The sequence below is a fragment of the Tamandua tetradactyla genome, chromosome 21 (genome assembly GCF_023851605.1).
Source record: "Tamandua tetradactyla isolate mTamTet1 chromosome 21, mTamTet1.pri, whole genome shotgun sequence".
Taxonomy (NCBI): domain Eukaryota; kingdom Metazoa; phylum Chordata; class Mammalia; order Pilosa; family Myrmecophagidae; genus Tamandua; species Tamandua tetradactyla.
This window is the reverse complement of record NC_135347.1, coordinates 13220715-13238467: the sequence shown is the minus strand read 5'-3', so window position 1 is coordinate 13238467 and position 17753 is coordinate 13220715. Positions and strand designations below refer to the sequence as shown.

The 17753-nt window shown below is 33.8% G+C and overlaps 1 protein-coding gene across 3 annotated transcripts in view; it reads left to right on the top strand.

Annotated features, from left to right (window-relative positions):
• AP3S1 (adaptor related protein complex 3 subunit sigma 1) overlaps positions 1–12514 on the top strand; it is a 185983-nt gene extending 173469 nt beyond the window's left edge. Inside the window, exons 5-6 of one of the 3 annotated variants that reach the window (XM_077138902.1) lie at positions 2498–2605; positions 11798–12514. In XM_077138902.1, the coding sequence (XP_076995017.1) occupies positions 2498–2605; positions 11798–11926 (237 nt within the window). In that variant the 3' untranslated portion in view covers positions 11927–12514. Of the gene's footprint in view, positions 1–2497; positions 2606–5916; positions 5968–10481; positions 10575–11797 lie in introns of those variants that run through there. The other 2 variants (XM_077138904.1, XM_077138905.1) reach the window with 2 other exon arrangements.
• Positions 12515–17753: the final 5239 nt, after the last annotated feature.

Here is a 17753-nt window from a genome sequence, read left to right as displayed (position 1 = left end):
TTTACAGCTTTCAGAACTCTCTGTCCATTGCATTTGATAGTGTAATCAGTATATGAGAGCATGTATTTTTCTTCATGTTTATCTGTTTGGTGTTGTGTTCTCTGAGCTTCTTAGATATGTTGAGTCGTATCTCTTACCAGTTTTGTGATATTCTCTGTCATTTTTTCTTTGCCTATTCCTTTTGCCCCTTTCTCTCTTCTCCTTCTGGGATCCCCCATTAGGCATATGTTGTTGTGTTTTATGGTGTCCCATAGCTATCTTAGGCTGTTTTCATTTTTAATATGTCTCTTTTCTTTCTGCTCCTCAGCCTGACTCATTTCAACTGTCTTTTCTTCAAGTTCCTCATTTTTTTTTTTCCTGCCACCTCCATTCTGCTTTGAAACCTTCCTGTGCATTTTCTCATTTTGGTTTATTGTGGTCTTCAGTGCCAGTTGCTGTTTTGGTTTGTTCCTTTTAAAAATTTGTCTCTTTACTTATGTTCTTATATTGTACACTTGTTGTTTTCCTGATAATCCTGTAGTTCTTTCTCTGTACTTTCCTTTATCTCCTTAAGCATTTTTTTATTAATTAAAAAAATTAATGAACAAAACATTTAGAAATCATTCCATTCTACATATATAATCAGTAATTCTCCTTAAGCATTTTTAAGATCCGTTATTTTTAAAGGCTTTGTTCGTCATGTCCCCATTCTCATCAGCTTTGTTGGTGTTTTCTGTATTTTTATCCTCTTTCTTTGGATGAACACTCATTTCTTGTTTCTTTGTTCGTCTTTTATGCTTATCTTCCACAATGTGCATTTTAATATTTTAAAATGTTAATTCTGTGATTAGCATTTAAACCCTGGGGTGGCTGTTTGATGTTTTTTTTAACCAGGTGGAGATAAGATGGAGATTTTCTTGATCTTCACCCCTTCTCTCAGGAAGCCTCTGTCTTGTCCAGGGCTTTTTCTTGGTAGTTGTTTCAGAGTTTCCCTGTTTACAGGAGTTTAGTTGGCTCCTCTGCTTCCCAGGGGGCAAACCTCCCTCTCCTGGATATCTGAAGATTGTGGACCTTTGTCCTAGACTGTTCCCTTCTATAGATTTTTACACTCCTTTTATTGTCTCAGACAGCTTTTGCCTGGAGGGCAAATTCTAGGAGGAGGGTCGCACCTTAAGGAATCTCCCAATTTGGTCTTTCCCAGTCAGAACAGGGCCAGAGACCCATGAAAGGTTCAGACTGGCTCCAAAGTGCCATAGAAAGAGGGTGTTAGGAAGGGCACCTAAAATTTCTCTGATGGCTCCCCAAAGCTGAGCTTTCCTGGCCTACCCAGCAAATACAACTCTACAGGTAACTTTCTTCTTCAGTCCTTGTGAAGCCATGTGTCTTGAAATCTCTAGCACCTTTGCCCCCTGTCCAGGGCAGGTAAAACAGTAGCTGCCCTCATAGCCAGAATTTAGCAATCCAAATTTGCTCATCAAAAGCCAGGATTATTGTCCAGTCATGCTCACCCTTTTTCTTGGAGAAGAGGATTTTAAGTCCCTTGCTTTCAGTAGCAGCTAGCCAGAGACTAGATCCCAGAGTGCTGTGTCTTGAGAATGGGGGATGGGTGACAGTAACCCTTAAAACAAAAAGAGCAGTTTGAGATTTTACCCTAATTTATCAGCCTCTTCTTTCCACTCTTCGCTGGATGTTGTATAGTGTTCTGTCCTCTGTAGTTTCAACATAGTTGTTTTAGATGGTTCTTGCCTGTTTGGTGGAAGGACTGAGCTCTCTACTCTGCCATCTTCCCTAGCAGTCTCCTTGCATACCATGGGCTTCCGTTCTTACCCAGCACGCTATCTAAAAAAAATTTAGACTATTCTGTTCTTTGAAACCTAATTCATTAAGCTCTGAGTTGTCAATCTTTTGATTCAGTAAATATGACACAAACTTCTGGGTTATCTTTTTCCTCCCCATTGGAAGGCACTATTATTAGTTTTTGTAAAATGTGTTTGATAAGAAATCTAAATAATACAAATATAGAGGTTTTGGAGGTAAAAGTGCCATAAAAGTACTCAAAATAAAAGAGCATTTCCTTTAAAAAAAATCTAGTTTGCAGTAGTACTGTATTGCTTCATTAAGTACATTGAATAAGTATGTAAAATAACCTTGTAATTGTTGGCTAAGAATCTGGTATAAAAAACCCTTGTAAATCTTCTTTAATGTTAAATTTGATACAATAATAATGGTAACTGATATTTGTAGAGCATTTCTTTGTTTCAGGCAGTTTCAATGGCTTACCTCATTTAATCTTTTCAACTTTGCTTAGAAGGAAGTACTATTGCTATCTTTGTTTTATGGTCCTTTAAACTTAGCTTAAAGAGTTGACTGCCTAAATTCTAAGTATTAATGAAAGTAGATTGTGATCCCTCAGTATAAATCTTTATAAAATGACATAACAGAATTTGAAATAAAAACTGGTGCCATGAAACTTTTTTTAGTGAGTTTTCTTAATGAGTATGTGTTATTTTTCCTTTAGGTTCACAATATTCTTGCAGAAATGGTGATGGGGGGAATGGTATTGGAGACCAACATGAATGAGATTGTTACCCAAATTGATGCACAAAATAAACTGGAGAAATCTGAGGTAAGAATGGAAAATGCTCTAGTTAATGAAGATCTAAACCTGGATCATGATTATTCATGATTTGTAGCTTTCACTGTTCGTTCTTCAGTACCATATTTAGGTATAGCTGATATGCTTATTCTGTTTAAAAAAAAAAAAAAGAAATATACGCATTTTGGTAGTTGAGTGTTCTGTCACTACTATCCTCCAGATAGCTTTGTGATTTCTTATAGCCACAGTTGTAACTGCCTTGTGTTATAAACGCAATTCGATGATCTTAATGCTTAAAAAAAATACTTATTTTAACAACGGTATCTAATATTTGGGAAATCCTAGTACTGATATTTTAAGGATGTATCAAGTTATTGTTACAAAACTATTTCTGGAAGGGGAAAGGAGAAGAGGTGGAATTCTCGTGAAGAAATAATGCTGTAAGTTATAATATGTGCTTATCAAGTCTGAGTACACATTGGAAAAATAGATTCATTCCCTTAATCTTTTAATTCTGGGTCCTTCAGAAAGGTCATGGACCAGCTATGCATGTATTTATGTCTTTTATTGCATTCTATAAGAGAAAGATTTGGTTTGATATAGATGGCTAATTTTGTGCTGTTAGGGTGAATGACCAACCAGCACTTTAGTGTTATAAAACCCTTTAGAATTTTAGCGACTGTCCTCAAATATTAGGCTGAATATCAGCAACAGTTGCTATGCTGAGCTACTCAAGTTCACATTATTTTGGATTCATTCTTATTACTATTGCAAAGGTTTAGAAAGGTGGATAATCTCAGTATCCCATTTAATTGTGTATTTGTTTAGGACACTTCTTACCTTTAGTATTTATAGTCATTAACTCAGATTGGAAAAATAAATTTTATCTATAATTATTAGTACAAGTTTAGAGGTTTGGTTGATTTAAAGTAAATATTCCAGCATTAATATAACGAAAGGTGAGTTCTGAAGAATTTTTATCTTTTAAAGGCTCTACTTAACATAATGATATATATGCTCATTTGAATTGAATGAAACACAGATTGATGGGTAAATCTGAAATTTAGGGGTTAGAAACAGTTGAAGTTTGTATAGAAACACTTTTCAGTGTTCTGTTTTAAATTAATATAGTCCTGGGTGGGCCACAGTGGCTCACTGGCAGAGTTTGCACCTGCCATGCCAGAGACCTGGGTTTGTTTCCCGGTGCCTGCCCATGTTAAAAAAAAAAAATTAATATTGTCCTGCATTTCTCTTTATCTTACTTTTTCACCTCAATTTGTTGCAAAAGGAAGAGCTACTTTTTTACCCTAATTTGTTGGAAAAGGAAAAGCTTGTTTGGTGAAGAAAAACTTAAAATTATGGCTTTTTAAAGTAACCTTATATATTTTGTGTGTTCTATGGCCAATTTTTTTAAGTATTGGGTTTTGAATTGGGAAAACATAAACTAGGTTAATATGGAAAATTTTGTTGTAGGACAAGGAATAGGACTCAGAATACTTGCAGTATATTATTTAGTATAGTTGACTTGCAAAATATCCTTTAATATAGTAAAAGATTTTTACTTAGAGCCTAAGCTGTAGTTTTAAAGTCTTAAAGTGATAACTTGAAATGTATGGAATCTGTTAAACATTGCTTTACAAAACTGTATGGTTATAGATTTTAGATACTATGGGACAAACAGTGATGCAACCCATTAATAATCAGCCTCAAATTAGTGGATACCTGGATTATTTGTTAATTATTTATAATCATCTCTATAAACATATTGATCATTTGTTTGGAATTTTCACATTTCCAGGTACTTAACTCCTTTCCATTGGTGGTGTCCTTTTTTCTTTTTCTTTTGCTCCTTAATGTGCTGTGTATAATATTGACAAAAGTCACAAAGGACCTATAATAATTGCATAATGTATATTTGCTTTCGCATCATCCAGTGAGACTTTATTAATGAGTTTTTTTTTTTTTTAATCCATAAAGAGCAGTAAACACAGAATTTACATTTATGGATTGAAATGGTTATAAGAATACTATAACTTTTAAAATTCCATTCGCAGAAACAGTGCCTTTTAAAATAGTTTAGAATGCTGGTGAATACTTCTATTATTCACCTATTGATCATATTTTATCATGTATAAATCATTTGTTATCTACTACCAAATTAGTTTTTCTTTTTGTCCTTTACAAGAAAATGTGTCTTTAATTCTTTTACTGGGGATAAGCCACAATATTATACATTATCAAGTGTTTCTTTACATTCAATATCTGCTAAAATTTTAGTTATAAAATAGGATTTTGAATCAAAGGCAGACCATTTTGATTTGATTGCATTTAAGAAATGTGGAAAATTTTTTTGTTGACTTTGCATAATTTTATGGTAATTTGCATATATTCAAGTATGTTTGGAAGGCTACCAACTTTATTCCAGACACATTCAAATAACAAAAATGTTCATGTGGGATCCATTTCCATGCTACTTAAACTAGTTAGATCTAGCAGATATATGACTCGGCAGAATAATACAAAATTATTTGAAAACACAATATAAGCTTTTAATTAATCTGACTCCTTATGATTTATTATGTGAGCAAAAATTTACCAAGAAAGACTTAATTAAAATCTAGAGTACAGTGATTGATGATAAGAATTAGTTATGTTTCTTTTTAATTTCATTTAAGTAATGATTAGGAACAGTATTAATCTTTTAAAAATCATCCTGTTTTACCTTTCAAAAAATCAGCCAGTTTTCATTTAACTCTCATGGATATTTTCTTTTTCTGTTCCATCTCTACAATTAGGATTTTAACATTAAATTGCCTGCTGGGTTTGGAAGCTGTAATATAGCCTGAAACAACTTTTAAAATATAATATCTAAGTGGCTTTAATTTTTCAGAAATTGGAGATTTTATTGTCTTAATGGTAGTATATTTCCAGTTATGGATGAAAGTGGATCAGTTTAATTCCCAAAACCTAGACAAGTAGAAGCAAAGCTCTCCTAGATGCTTAAAGAGAGGTGAAGCAAAGATAATCTCTGAATGTATTTTCCTCTATTCTATTTTAATAGAAGAATGGGTTATAACATTGGCATCTGGGGAAAGGAGGGTTTAAACTGGGAGGCTGGTTGGATTTGGGGGAAGTGTAAAAGGCACCCTGGAATATAAAGGACTCCCTGGGGGTGGAGGAAGAGGGGTGGGGCTGTGGAGACTTGGTAGCTTTTATGTATTTCATGTTATTTTTTAAGATGGGTAAATGGGTCTAAATTTAGTCACTATTTTTTAAAAGTCAGTCCTCTTTTTCCGAACATCCTGATCTTTCTAGCTCTTTCCCATTCTTCTCTCTTACAGACCTTTATCTTTCAGTCTCCCAGACAGGACAGGTAGACAAGGTATTGCTGACTTTGAGAAAAATTTACTTTAACAAAGGGAAAGCAAAATGATGTCAAAGGCAATTAATTATTTAGGCCAGACTCAAAAATTCTTTGTGTTAATAAACCCATACAGTCCCTGTAGCCTATTTTCCATTCTAGTTCCTCCTTGTAGTTTCATCTTTTATTGGACTTAGTGTATTTTACTAGTTTATCATTGATGTCATGTTTGTTCTGTTTTGTCTGCCTTCATTGTAAAAGAAAAGTTTAAAATTTCAATTTTTGTTCATTTTTTAAACATTGTCATTTAACTTAAAATTACATTTGTAGAAATGACAATTCAACTTGTATATTAAAATCGACAGGTTTTTTTTTTTTTGAGCATATTATGGCAGAGCCAATCTTAATTTAACTATCATAGATCTTTTCTTTTCTTTTCTTTTCCATCCATAAATTAGGATTTTAGCATAAAACTGCCTGGTGAGTTTTGGAAACTGTGAATTTAAAAACCAAAAGCTGGATCTTTAGAGTTTTGCATACCGGTGGAAAGCTTAGAATATAGTGATAGTTAAAAAGCATTTTTCCCCCCAAAATGGTTTTCAGTTCCAAAGTCTTAACAGAATTGCCTTTACAATTTTGACAAGCAGGTTGGCTAAAACTAGCCAACAAAAAAATAAGGTTAGAAGTCTTCTAAAACTTGAATTAAATGTTCTAAAAATGTAATTAAATATACTGACCAAAATAAAATGGATTTCCATTGTAGCAAACCTTCTCATTTCCCAGCATGTCTTAATCAAACTTAATAAAATATTGCAAACCCTGGAAATTTTTACAAGTTCACCTTGGAAAATATGGAAATGTTTTAACTAGACATCTAGCTTGATAAAAAATGAAAAATTTTCTGATATTTCCTGTGCACTTTTCATGCCATAAATTAACTATGAAATTACTTTAAAAAAATTTTTGGTTAGACAGCAATGAGCAACATTTTTGTGCAGAACCATTTCAGGAAAAATAAAAATGTTTATAGGCCTTTATTTTAAAATTTCAAAATGAAAATAATTTCTTGAGTCCTTTGGAGGAAAACAGACCTATAAAATTAACAAGTTATATTTCATACCTTACTAATTAGAAAAATGTCAGTGAGAATTTGGCATTGTATTTTAGCCACTATATTACTACTCTTTGGATGTGTTTGAGAAGTAGCAACCTAGAGGCGGCTTTATAATCTCTTATCCTGAAATGAGGTTCAGCTACATCATGAAGCTGTGATACCGCTTTTGGTCTTTGGATCCCATGCCACTTCATCCTGATATATAAAATATATAGTGCCCTTATTCACTCCATAGATCCAAATCACTGTCAGTTTCTTTGATTTATGGTAACTGCTATTTTGTAGCACAAAAATCATCAACCACTTAGATCTCTTAACTTCCATCATTAGAACTAGTGATTAGCCTTTTTTAAATACCAGGTTTCTGTTTTCAAAGAATAATGAATAAGAAAAGTGACCCTAAAATACACATTTGGATGGTCACCTTGTGGTGAGTTGGTTTTGCCTCTCTTCCTTGAAGTGCACAATTACTTTGTTCTATAAAATTGTGGTGAGGATCCCTCAAATCACTTATAATAGTCAGACTAATCATATGAAATCCATAAATGTCATTGGTCTGCTATATTTATTTCACATGGCAAAGTCTGTGTTAGAAATTAACACTATAACAGAAGACAATGTATAAAAAAATTACTATATTTTTGGAAAGTTTTTCCATTTTTAGACATTCTAATTTTGATAAAATTGTTCATAAAATGCCATAGTCATGCTCACTGGAGAATTGTCATTTGCATTTCTAAACTGATTGTTTATAACTGCAGACTAAAACACTCTTCACAATAATAACAAGCCTATTATAGGCCCCCAGGTAAAAATTATTTTTACCTTATATTCAGAAGTTAAAATATTGAAATTTCTATTTTGCTCAAAAACATGCTTTCAAAATATGCTATCATTTTGTTAATGATTTTGAGTCTGAAACCATTTAGTACTGGGTTTATTAATGTTGGTGTTCTTTTTACCACTGTGCTGGTAGGTCACAATTACTAGTGTGCAACTTCCAGCAGGAAGGGTGGGTAATACATACAAATGATTGGAACTGCCATCTTTTTATACTATATTTCAAGCCTTAAACGTCTTTAAAGATGGTAGGATGGTATTTTTTGACTTAGATGAAATAAATATCTAGATTATTACTTTCCTTTTCCTTCAAGAAAGTTAATTTTCTTACTGCATGAGGAAAAGGAAGCTTTCAGTTTCTATAAATATATTTTAGTGATGCTGCTTTTTTAGTTTTGTTTGCACATATTTCGTTTATTTTTGGGTCTGGCAATTTAAAAACAAAATAAAAAACAAATCATATTCATCCATTACTATCTTTGTGATTCAAGTGCTTGAAATTTCCAAGAGTATGTCTGTATAAGTCTTCTATCTGTTTGGCCTCATTTTGGTATATTTGCAGACTTCATTTTGTTTTCTTTCTCTTAATTCTGTTAATTTATTTAATTTCATGGGAGAGAAAACATGATCATTCTTTTATATACTGTATTTCATTCTTTCATCCAATTCATACTTTTAACTGCTTTGGATTCATATATTTGTTTTTGTTAGTGGAGTTGCTGCAGTTTACCTGCCATGGTGGTGCGCGAGTATAAAATAGATGGAAACAAGTTATTTCTCCAGTAGGGTTTCATTCTTTTTATTTCTGCTTTGTGTCAAATATGTAATCTTAAATCTTTAAGAATTATGTTATTGTGAGAAATCTCTTATTTTGCATTTTAAATTTTACATACTACTAACAAGTCAGTTAAATTTATGTCTTGTAAATTTTAGTGCTGAAAAACTTAAGTATTAGTAAAAGATCTTACCACTTTGAGTAGATATTTCTGAAAAAAAATCTTAAGATAAAAATTATTTTATACCTCTGGGTTAGCTAACTGATTTCCTAATGGCAAATTGCCTCTTTTACATTTGATGCTTTAATCAAATGTTTCAGACTTCTCTTTCATGGAGGCCTGATGATGAAATTTGTTTTATAGCAGTTCTGTTGTGGACTACCTAAGAATTGAGTAATGTGAAATTTTTTTATTTGAGGCAGTATATATATACTATATATATACATATACACATTGATAGCTTATTTAAATATCTACTTCTTAAGATCAACAGCCCTTTTAAAATTTTTATTCACATTTTATATTTCTCTCTAGAATCTAATTTCTTCAAGTGTTAGTCCAGTTAAAAGTTCATTGAAGTACATATTACAGTTTTTTATTTCTTAAATTCACGATATACTTCACAGAAGTGTTGAACATGCTTGAGAAATAATTTGATTCTCTTAATTCATTTGCGTGTTCTGAATAGTTACCATTCTTTGCATGTCTATGGCTTGCTGCTTATGTTAGAAGAATTGTAGTTTATTGTACTTAGAAATTTCTTAGTTATTGTGCTTGGTATTACAAATAAGGACTTGGCACATATATGCTATTTAAATCAATTGTTATATTGACTTGATGTATTCTCATTAACAGCCAACAGTCGGCACCATCTTTGATCACAAAGAAACAATTTAATCTAATGAAATTTAGATGCACTTTTTATCTTCCTTTTCTTTAAGTTCAGTTTAGCTGATCATAGTACAGGGTATTAAGAAAGAAAAAAAAGGCTTTGTGTCATTTTAATACTCGAAAAACTATACTTACTATTTATACTACATGACATCCAGTAAAATACACACATGCATACACTTTCACATTCTCTCTCTCTTTTAGTAATAAAATCCTTTAATAATCATGACTTTTAACATATTGATATTCAAATATTTTATCATTGCTTTCTTAAAGTCATCATCATTTTACCCTGTATAGAAGTTCTAAAAAAAAGTAGTAGCAAATTGGTCTTTTAATTAGAAAAATTACAGAAATCTTCTAACCTGGAAAATGATACTATTTCCAGGATTTCTGTAACTTTGTAAAATAATTTTTTCCCTTGGCAGCCAACTTAATTCCTGGTAAAAGTAAGGGAGTCTACAAGATGGTAAACTGTTTGAATTGGATTCTTCTTTAATCCTAAACTGTTCTAAATTTTGGTAGCTAGAAGTTAAACTTGAAATGATCAAATCAAAGACACCTTTGAATATGATACATCCTACACTAAATATTATCTCCAATAACTTTTGGAGGAGTGGGAGGGAAGTGGGATATATATATAACAAAATCTGTATTGCTTCAAGTTGATGTAAAGATAGATGTCAAATTTTTAGTTATATATCAGAAATAATTAACCTTCATTAAATTATGAAAATTAGATTCTCCAACCCTAATCTTAATCTGTCTTTAACTGTGTTTGGGGTTTTTCATCCATATCACTCTTATTATTGCCTGTATGGACCATAATTATTATTAATACTATTTTACTAGTTTTTCCAATTCTGAATTGATAATCCTTGGCTTTTATTTCATTGTTTAACAATGTTTGTGTCCTTTATTCAGCAAATAGTTTACACTGGCCTATTTTGTATCAGTCAAGATTTTTCTCAGGTAACAGCTTTATTATTATTATTTTTTTAATTAACAAAAGAGGTAGGAATATTTAAGAGGAGAAAGCTAAAATTATGGAAAGAGACTTTAAAATAGTGTTTCTAATTACATAGACATTGTTTTTCATGTGTGTGTAATCTAAGCAGAGTGGAAGATTTGTTTTTATTACTTGTCTGCTTTTGTGCAAGATGATGCCACTGACCTTAGATGTGCTTTTTGGCTTTGCTTTCTTATGTAACCTGAATAAAAATTGATGAAATATAATTGGTATATAAACTAAACCTCAGATATGAAGGCTGTTAATGTAGCTGCTGAGAAAAATGATATATATATATATATGCATTTTAATTTTATTTGTAAGCATATCTCAAAATTATTTCACAAATTGTAAATTTCCCTACTAAAGGAAAGCCAAGCATTATGTAGTAGTGATATTTACTGGGAATTTTGAAATTCATTAATTTTATATACTATCTCATGCATTTATGCTATTCTCTAAATTTTCACACTGTGAACTGGGCAGATATTATTGAGTCTACTTTATATGACAAAATATTTTTAATCTGTATTTTTACTAATGCATCAAAAGGTTGAAATGATCCTTATCGTGCAGCCTCATCTTTAGGCAGAGCTGTTCTCTTTGGATTGGGACTTTATTTAAAAGCCTGATTTAAAAAATGTTCCAGAACATTCCTAGGAAAGCTAAGAAGAGTCCCCACAATTAAAAAAATAATAATAATTCTTAAAATATTTTGTTTTGAAGTTTTAAAGGGTTTAGCCCTGAGTAAAGAGACTAAACAAGCATGATATATTACTTTTAATTTCTATTTCAGAGAACATATTAGTAATAAATGCCATTTTAAAAGAAAAAAGAAAAAATCGATAGTGATTTTGCAATAGATGTTTATAGGGAAACTAATGTAAAATATGCTTCATGCTTATAAATCAGTTAAATTAAGATATAGGTGAAGATCTCGCTTTTGTCAGTTGAATATTATTGTAATCTCTAGGTAGTAAACACTAATTTGTACTCAGATCTTTACATTGTTATCATTGCATGTATTCACTATATTTTTTTAATATGTCAACTGTTTTCTCTTTATAGATTAGTATTTCAAAGTAACCATCCCATAACAATTCAAACAACCATCTGGTCTCTATCTTGTTATATGAAAATCTTTAATCATTGTCCTCCATTCTGAATGTCTTATGATGAGCCATACCTGAGTTGTACATTTTCTTTTTCTTTTATTTGCTTCTGTATACAGGCTGGCTTAGCAGGAGCTCCAGCCCGTGCTGTATCAGCTGTAAAGAATATGAATCTTCCTGAGATCCCAAGAAATATTAACATTGGCGACATCAGTATAAAAGTGCCAAACCTGCCCTCTTTTAAATAAAAAAAATTAAAAAGGCTATTTCCAGGTAAAATCCAGGGGGAAAAGTCATCTAAGTTTACCATGCAGTTGTTTACCAAAAATAGAGGAAGAGAGACTTAACTTTTGCTCTTGGATTAAAGACAAGGTACTGTATAGAAGTTGTATAAAATCAGTATGTGAACTTCAATGTTGCTTTGTTTTGCTCAGTGATTTTAAAGAAATTAAATAGTTCCAGTATGATTTTTTTGTTTTGTTTTCTAAATTGCATTCCTATGCCCACCTAAAGGCATGCCTTTATGTATTGGCTACTACAGTATTTTGAAAAGTGTTTGAGACATTTCTTTAATTTATGTACAATCAAAAATGTTGGTGTTTTGTATAGATCACAAGTGTACCATTCCTTAATTCTGTTTGTCACAATTGTTATTTAAAGAACCATTTATGTATTGCATGAAAACTTTATGAACTTTTTCTCTTCGTTGAAATAAACTCCAAAGTAGCTGGACTTCTTAAGTACTTTTCTGTTTGCCTGATGTCTACTTTAGCAATAATTTTTTTATGCCCCTCTGTCTCAACAAAGTAAATAAAAGTATATTTTATCACTGTTAATGCTGATTTATTTAGTTATACTCATGTTTTTAATATTCAGAAACACACTAAATTATTCTGAAATTCACTTATTTAAGAAATCAAGAGTCATGAAGCTCTTATATTGTATGTGCAGGGTGGTATCTGAAATGGTAGAAGACAAATCTTTTTCTAAAATATATATTGAGAAATTGTAAAATCCCATACACACTTTTTTTGTTTGCTATATGGCAGGGGTCACATTATTCAATCATCCTCAAGAAACATGGCTACTGGAACACAGCTCTACATTTTCAAGCAGTTCCCTCCAGCCTCTCCATTACATCTTGAATAACAGGGTGATATCTACTTAATGCGTAAGAATAACCTCCAGGATAACCTCTCGACTCTGTTTGGAATCTCTCAGCCATTGACACTTTGTCTCATTTCACTCTTCCCCCGTTTGGTCAAGAAGGTTTTCTCAATCCCTTGATGTTGAGTTTCAGCTCATTCTAGGATTTCTGTCCCACATTGCCAGGAAGGTCCACACCCCTGGGAGTCATGTCCCACATAGACAGGGGGAGGGTGGTGAGTTTGTTTGTTGTGTTGGCTGGAGAGAGAGGCCACATTTGAGCAACAAAAGAGGCTCTCTTGGGGTGACTCTTAGGCCTAAATTTTAAGTAGACTTGACCTATCCTTTGTGGGGTTAAGTTTCATATGAACAAACCCCAAGACTGGGGCCTCAGCCTATAGCTTTGGTTGTCCCCACTGCTTGTGAGAATATCAAGAATTCAACTTGGGGAAGTTGAATTTCTCCCCATTCTCACCATTCCCCAAAGGGGACTTTGCAAATGCTTTTCCACTCACTGATCGAATCCCTCTGGGATTCATCGGGGCATCACTCTGGATAAACCAACAAAATCTCATGTCCTGCCTGAGATTCCAGGTACTTATGGTGTTCAGTCAAGCTATCTACAAAAGTTATATTAGGAAATGCACTAGTCAAAATATAAATTTTGTACCAAATAAACATTTTTTGTTTTAGCAAGAAGGTTTTCTTAATCCTCCGATGCTGAGTCCCACATTACCAGGGAGGTTTACACCCCTGGGAGTCATGTCGCACGTAGAGAGGGGGAGGGCAGTGAATTTGCTTGCCATGTTGGCTGAGAGACAGGCCACATCTGAGCAACAGAAGAGGTTCCCTGGGGGTGACTCTTAGGCCTAATTTTAAGTAGGCTTACCCTGTCCTTTCCAGGATAAGTTTCATATGAACAAATCCCAAGATTGAGAGTTCAGCCTATTGATTTTGTTGTCCTCATTGCTTGTGAGAATATCAGGCCTTCTCCAGATGACGAAGTTGAATTTTCCCTCCTTTTCACCATTCCCCCAAGGGTCTTTGCAAATCAGTCTGGGATATCAGGGCATCACTCTGGACAAATCTACAAAATCTGTTCAAATCAGTCTGGGATTTATCAGGGCATCACTCTGGACAAATCTACAAAATCTCATGCCCTACTCAAAGTTCCACGTACTTATGGTATTCAATTAAACTGTCCATATAAGTTATATTAGGAGATGCACTATTCAAAATGTAAATTTTGTACCAAGTAAGCATTTTTTTGCTTTAGTCTCACACATAAGTTAAACGTTTTAAAATATGAATTACCATCTATTTTCAACACCCTGCAATATTGGCATCCCTTTGTTCTTCCTCATGCAAACACATTTTTAAATTTGTACATTTAGTCACTATCATTATACACTCTAGGCATTCCTAGATTTTGCACCATGCTATTTTGACCACTGTAGCTTTGTAATATGTTTTAAAGTCAGGTGGTGTGCATCCTCCCACTTCATTTTTCTTTCTCAAAATATTTTTAGCTATTCAGGGCACCCTGCCCTTTGAAATAAATTCAGTTCTTGGTTTTTCTATTTCTGAAAAGTAAGTTGTAATAATTTTAATTGATATTGTGTTAAATCTATAAAGCAATTTGGGTAGAACTGACATCCTAACTATATTTCATCTTTTAACCCATGAACACAGTATACCCTTCCATTCATTTAGGCCTAGGTCTTCTATGATTTCTTTTAGCAATTTCTTGTAGTTTTTCTGCATCTAGGTCTTTTGTATTCCTAGTTAAATTTCTTCCTGTATATTTTATTCTTTTGGTTGCCATTGTAAATGGAAATTTTTCCTTGATTTCCTCCTCTTATTGCTTTGTGACCCACCATATGGTCTATCCTTGAGAATGACCCATGATCACTTGAGAAAAACATGTATTCTGCTGTTGTGGGGTGTAATGTTCTATAAATGTCTATTAAGTCAACTTCATTTGTCCTTTTATTCAAAATCTCTGTTTCCTTATTGGTTCTCTGTCTAGATGTTCTGTCCATTGATGAGACCAGGGAATTGGTCCATCTGTTACGGTAGAGCTGTCTTCTCCCTTCAGTCTTGGCAGTGCATGCCTCATGTAATTGGAGGACTCAGGCTCAGTACATAAATATTTGATCATTATGTCTTCCTTCTGAATTATTCCTTTTATTAATACATAGTGTCCTTCTTTGTCTCTTTGAGTTGTTTTAAATTTGAAGCCTAATTTGTCAGAAATCAGTATAGCTACCTCTGCCCTTGTTTGGTATTGTTTGCGTGAAATATCTTTTTCCAGCCTTTCGCTTTCAACCTATTTTTGTCCTTGGGTCTCAAGTTGAATCTCTAGACAGCATATAAAAGGTCCTGTTTTTTAAGCCATTCTGCCAGTTTGTGTCTTTTGATTGGGGAGTTTAATCCATTAACATTAAATGTTATTTCTGTAAATGCAATACTTTCTTCTACCATTTTGTCTTTTGGATTTTGTGTGTCATATCTAATTTTTTTCCCTCTTTTTTACCCTTATTGATAGCCTTTATTTCTACACTCTTCTCCAGACCTCTCTCATGTCTTTTCTCACCTGCCTGAAGCTTTCCCTTTAGTATTTCTAAGAGCTGGTCTCTTAGTCACAAAATCTTTGAGTAACTGTTTGTCTGAAAATATTTTGATTTCCCCCTCATTTTTGAAGGACAGTTTTTCTGGGTATAGTATTCTTTGTCGGCATTTTTTCTCTTTCAGATTCTTAAATATATCATACTACTACCTTCTCACCTCCATGGTTTCTGCTGATAAATCACATAATCTTATTGAACTCCCTTGTATGTAATAGATTGCTTTTCTCTTGCTGCTTTCAAAATTCTCTCTTTGTCTTTGCCATTTGAGAATCTGATTAGTAAGTCTTAGAGTATGTCTATTTGGATCTATTCTGTTTGGGGTACATGCACTTCTTAGATCTGTAATTTTATGTCCTTCATAAGAGATGGGAAATTTTCAGTAACTATTTCCTCCATTAGTCTTTCTGCTGCTTTTCTCTTATCTTCTCCTTCTAAGACACCCGTAACACATATATTTGCACACTTCATGTTGTCATTCAATTTCCTGAGACCCTGCTTATATATTTTCCATTCTTTTCCCTATTTGTTCTTTTGTGTGTCGGATTTCAGATGTCCTGCCCTCTAGTTCAGTGATCCTTTCTTCTATCTCTCCAAATCTTCTGTTATAGGTTTCTGTTGTTTTTCTTTACTCTCTTCTATTGTACTTTTCATTCCCATAAACTCTGCCATTTGTTTTTCCAAACTTTTGAGTCCTTTATTATGTTCACCCAGTGTCTTCTTTATATCCTCCCTCAATTCATTGATCTGATTTTTTATGAGATTTTTGCATGTCTGTTCGAAATCCTGAGTTAGTTGTTTCAACTCCTGTATCTCATTTGAAATGTTGGTTGGTTCCTTTGATTGGGCCTTGTGTTCAGTTATCCTAGTATTACTCATTACTTTTTGCTGGCGTCTAGGCATTTGATTTCCTTAGTTTATTCTGGAAGTTGTTTTCAGTCTTTTATCTAGGGTCTTCTTGTTGGATGGCTTTGTTCTCTGTCTGTTATTTGGCATTCAGTTCAACTTATTCTAGAACTCTAGCATAGGTTCTGTTTAACTGATCAGAATTTTCAGTTCTTGTTTTTCTGTTTCTTGCCCTGCCTATATGGAGCCTTTTTTTTTGAGGAGGAGGAGGAGGAGGCGGGTCTCCTCACATTTCCCAGAGTGGAGAGGTCCATGTCTCAGGAGGAACGTGTAGCCAGTGTCAGGTTTCTCTGAGGGTGTGACCCAGTGTGTTGTGAGACTTTCCTATGAAACCTCTATACTGTACTTTTCCTATCCTGCTAAGCATGTGGCGCTAGTCTGCCTGCAGCTTCGTGCCAGCCTGAAGTGATGCAGTGCCTTTCATTTCTGCAGTCTCTCCCTACCAGGGGCATGGTTGAGACATAGGCTGATATAGTAGGCAGGCTTTGATTGCTTCTGTTTTTTCAGCCCCTGGGGCCTGAATTCTCTGATGGAGGGCTGCCACTTGAACTCTTTTCTTGGGGAAGATGCACTCTTAAGGGAATAGTCCACCTGACAGTTTACTTTGTCCCTCAGGCATGCCTTAATTATGTCATTGCCTGAGGCAGTACTGGAGCTTGAGAGTGCTAGCAATTTGATCTAATGAGCTGTTAAGAAGTTTAAAAAAAAAAAAATACTTTTCAGAGTGGAACCCAGGCTGTCTGGGTTTACCAAACAAGAACTGGAGTTGGTACATGGCTTTCTGTTCCCATGTTCTCTGTGCCCCATTTTCTTGGGTTCCAGCCCTTTTCCAGTATTTTGTGCTAACTCAAAAAGCCTCTGGTTTGTTTTATTTTGTTTTCCTCATCAGCCTTGCCCTGCTCTGCCTGGGCAAAAACTCCTGGTTCTTTTAGTGTTTATTCCAGGTTTACTGTTCTTGGGGCCTATTTTCAGTAGTCAGAATTTCTTAATTAATTCTGCAGTTGGAGGCTGGTTGAGCTAGTTCTTTACTATTGGTAAAGTCTTTTATTTTTTCCCTTGGGGAACTAGTCTGCCCTGTCTGGTGGGGAGGCACCAGCCTTCACGGCATAAGAGATTTACAGTTCTGTGTGGGATCTCAGCTGTGCCACCCATTCCAGACCTCTCTTTTGGTTACTAATTGCATGGTATATTTATTTCCATCCCTTCACTTTCAACCTACCTGTGTCTTTGAATTTTAGATGAGTGTCTTGCAGATTGCATAGAGTTGGGTCAGGCCTTTTTATCTATTCTGCCCATCTCTCCCTTTTTTGCAATTTTTTTTATGGGCAGGTACCTGGAATTGAATCTGGGTCTCTGGCATGGCAGGTGAGAATTCTGCCACTAAGCCACCATTGCA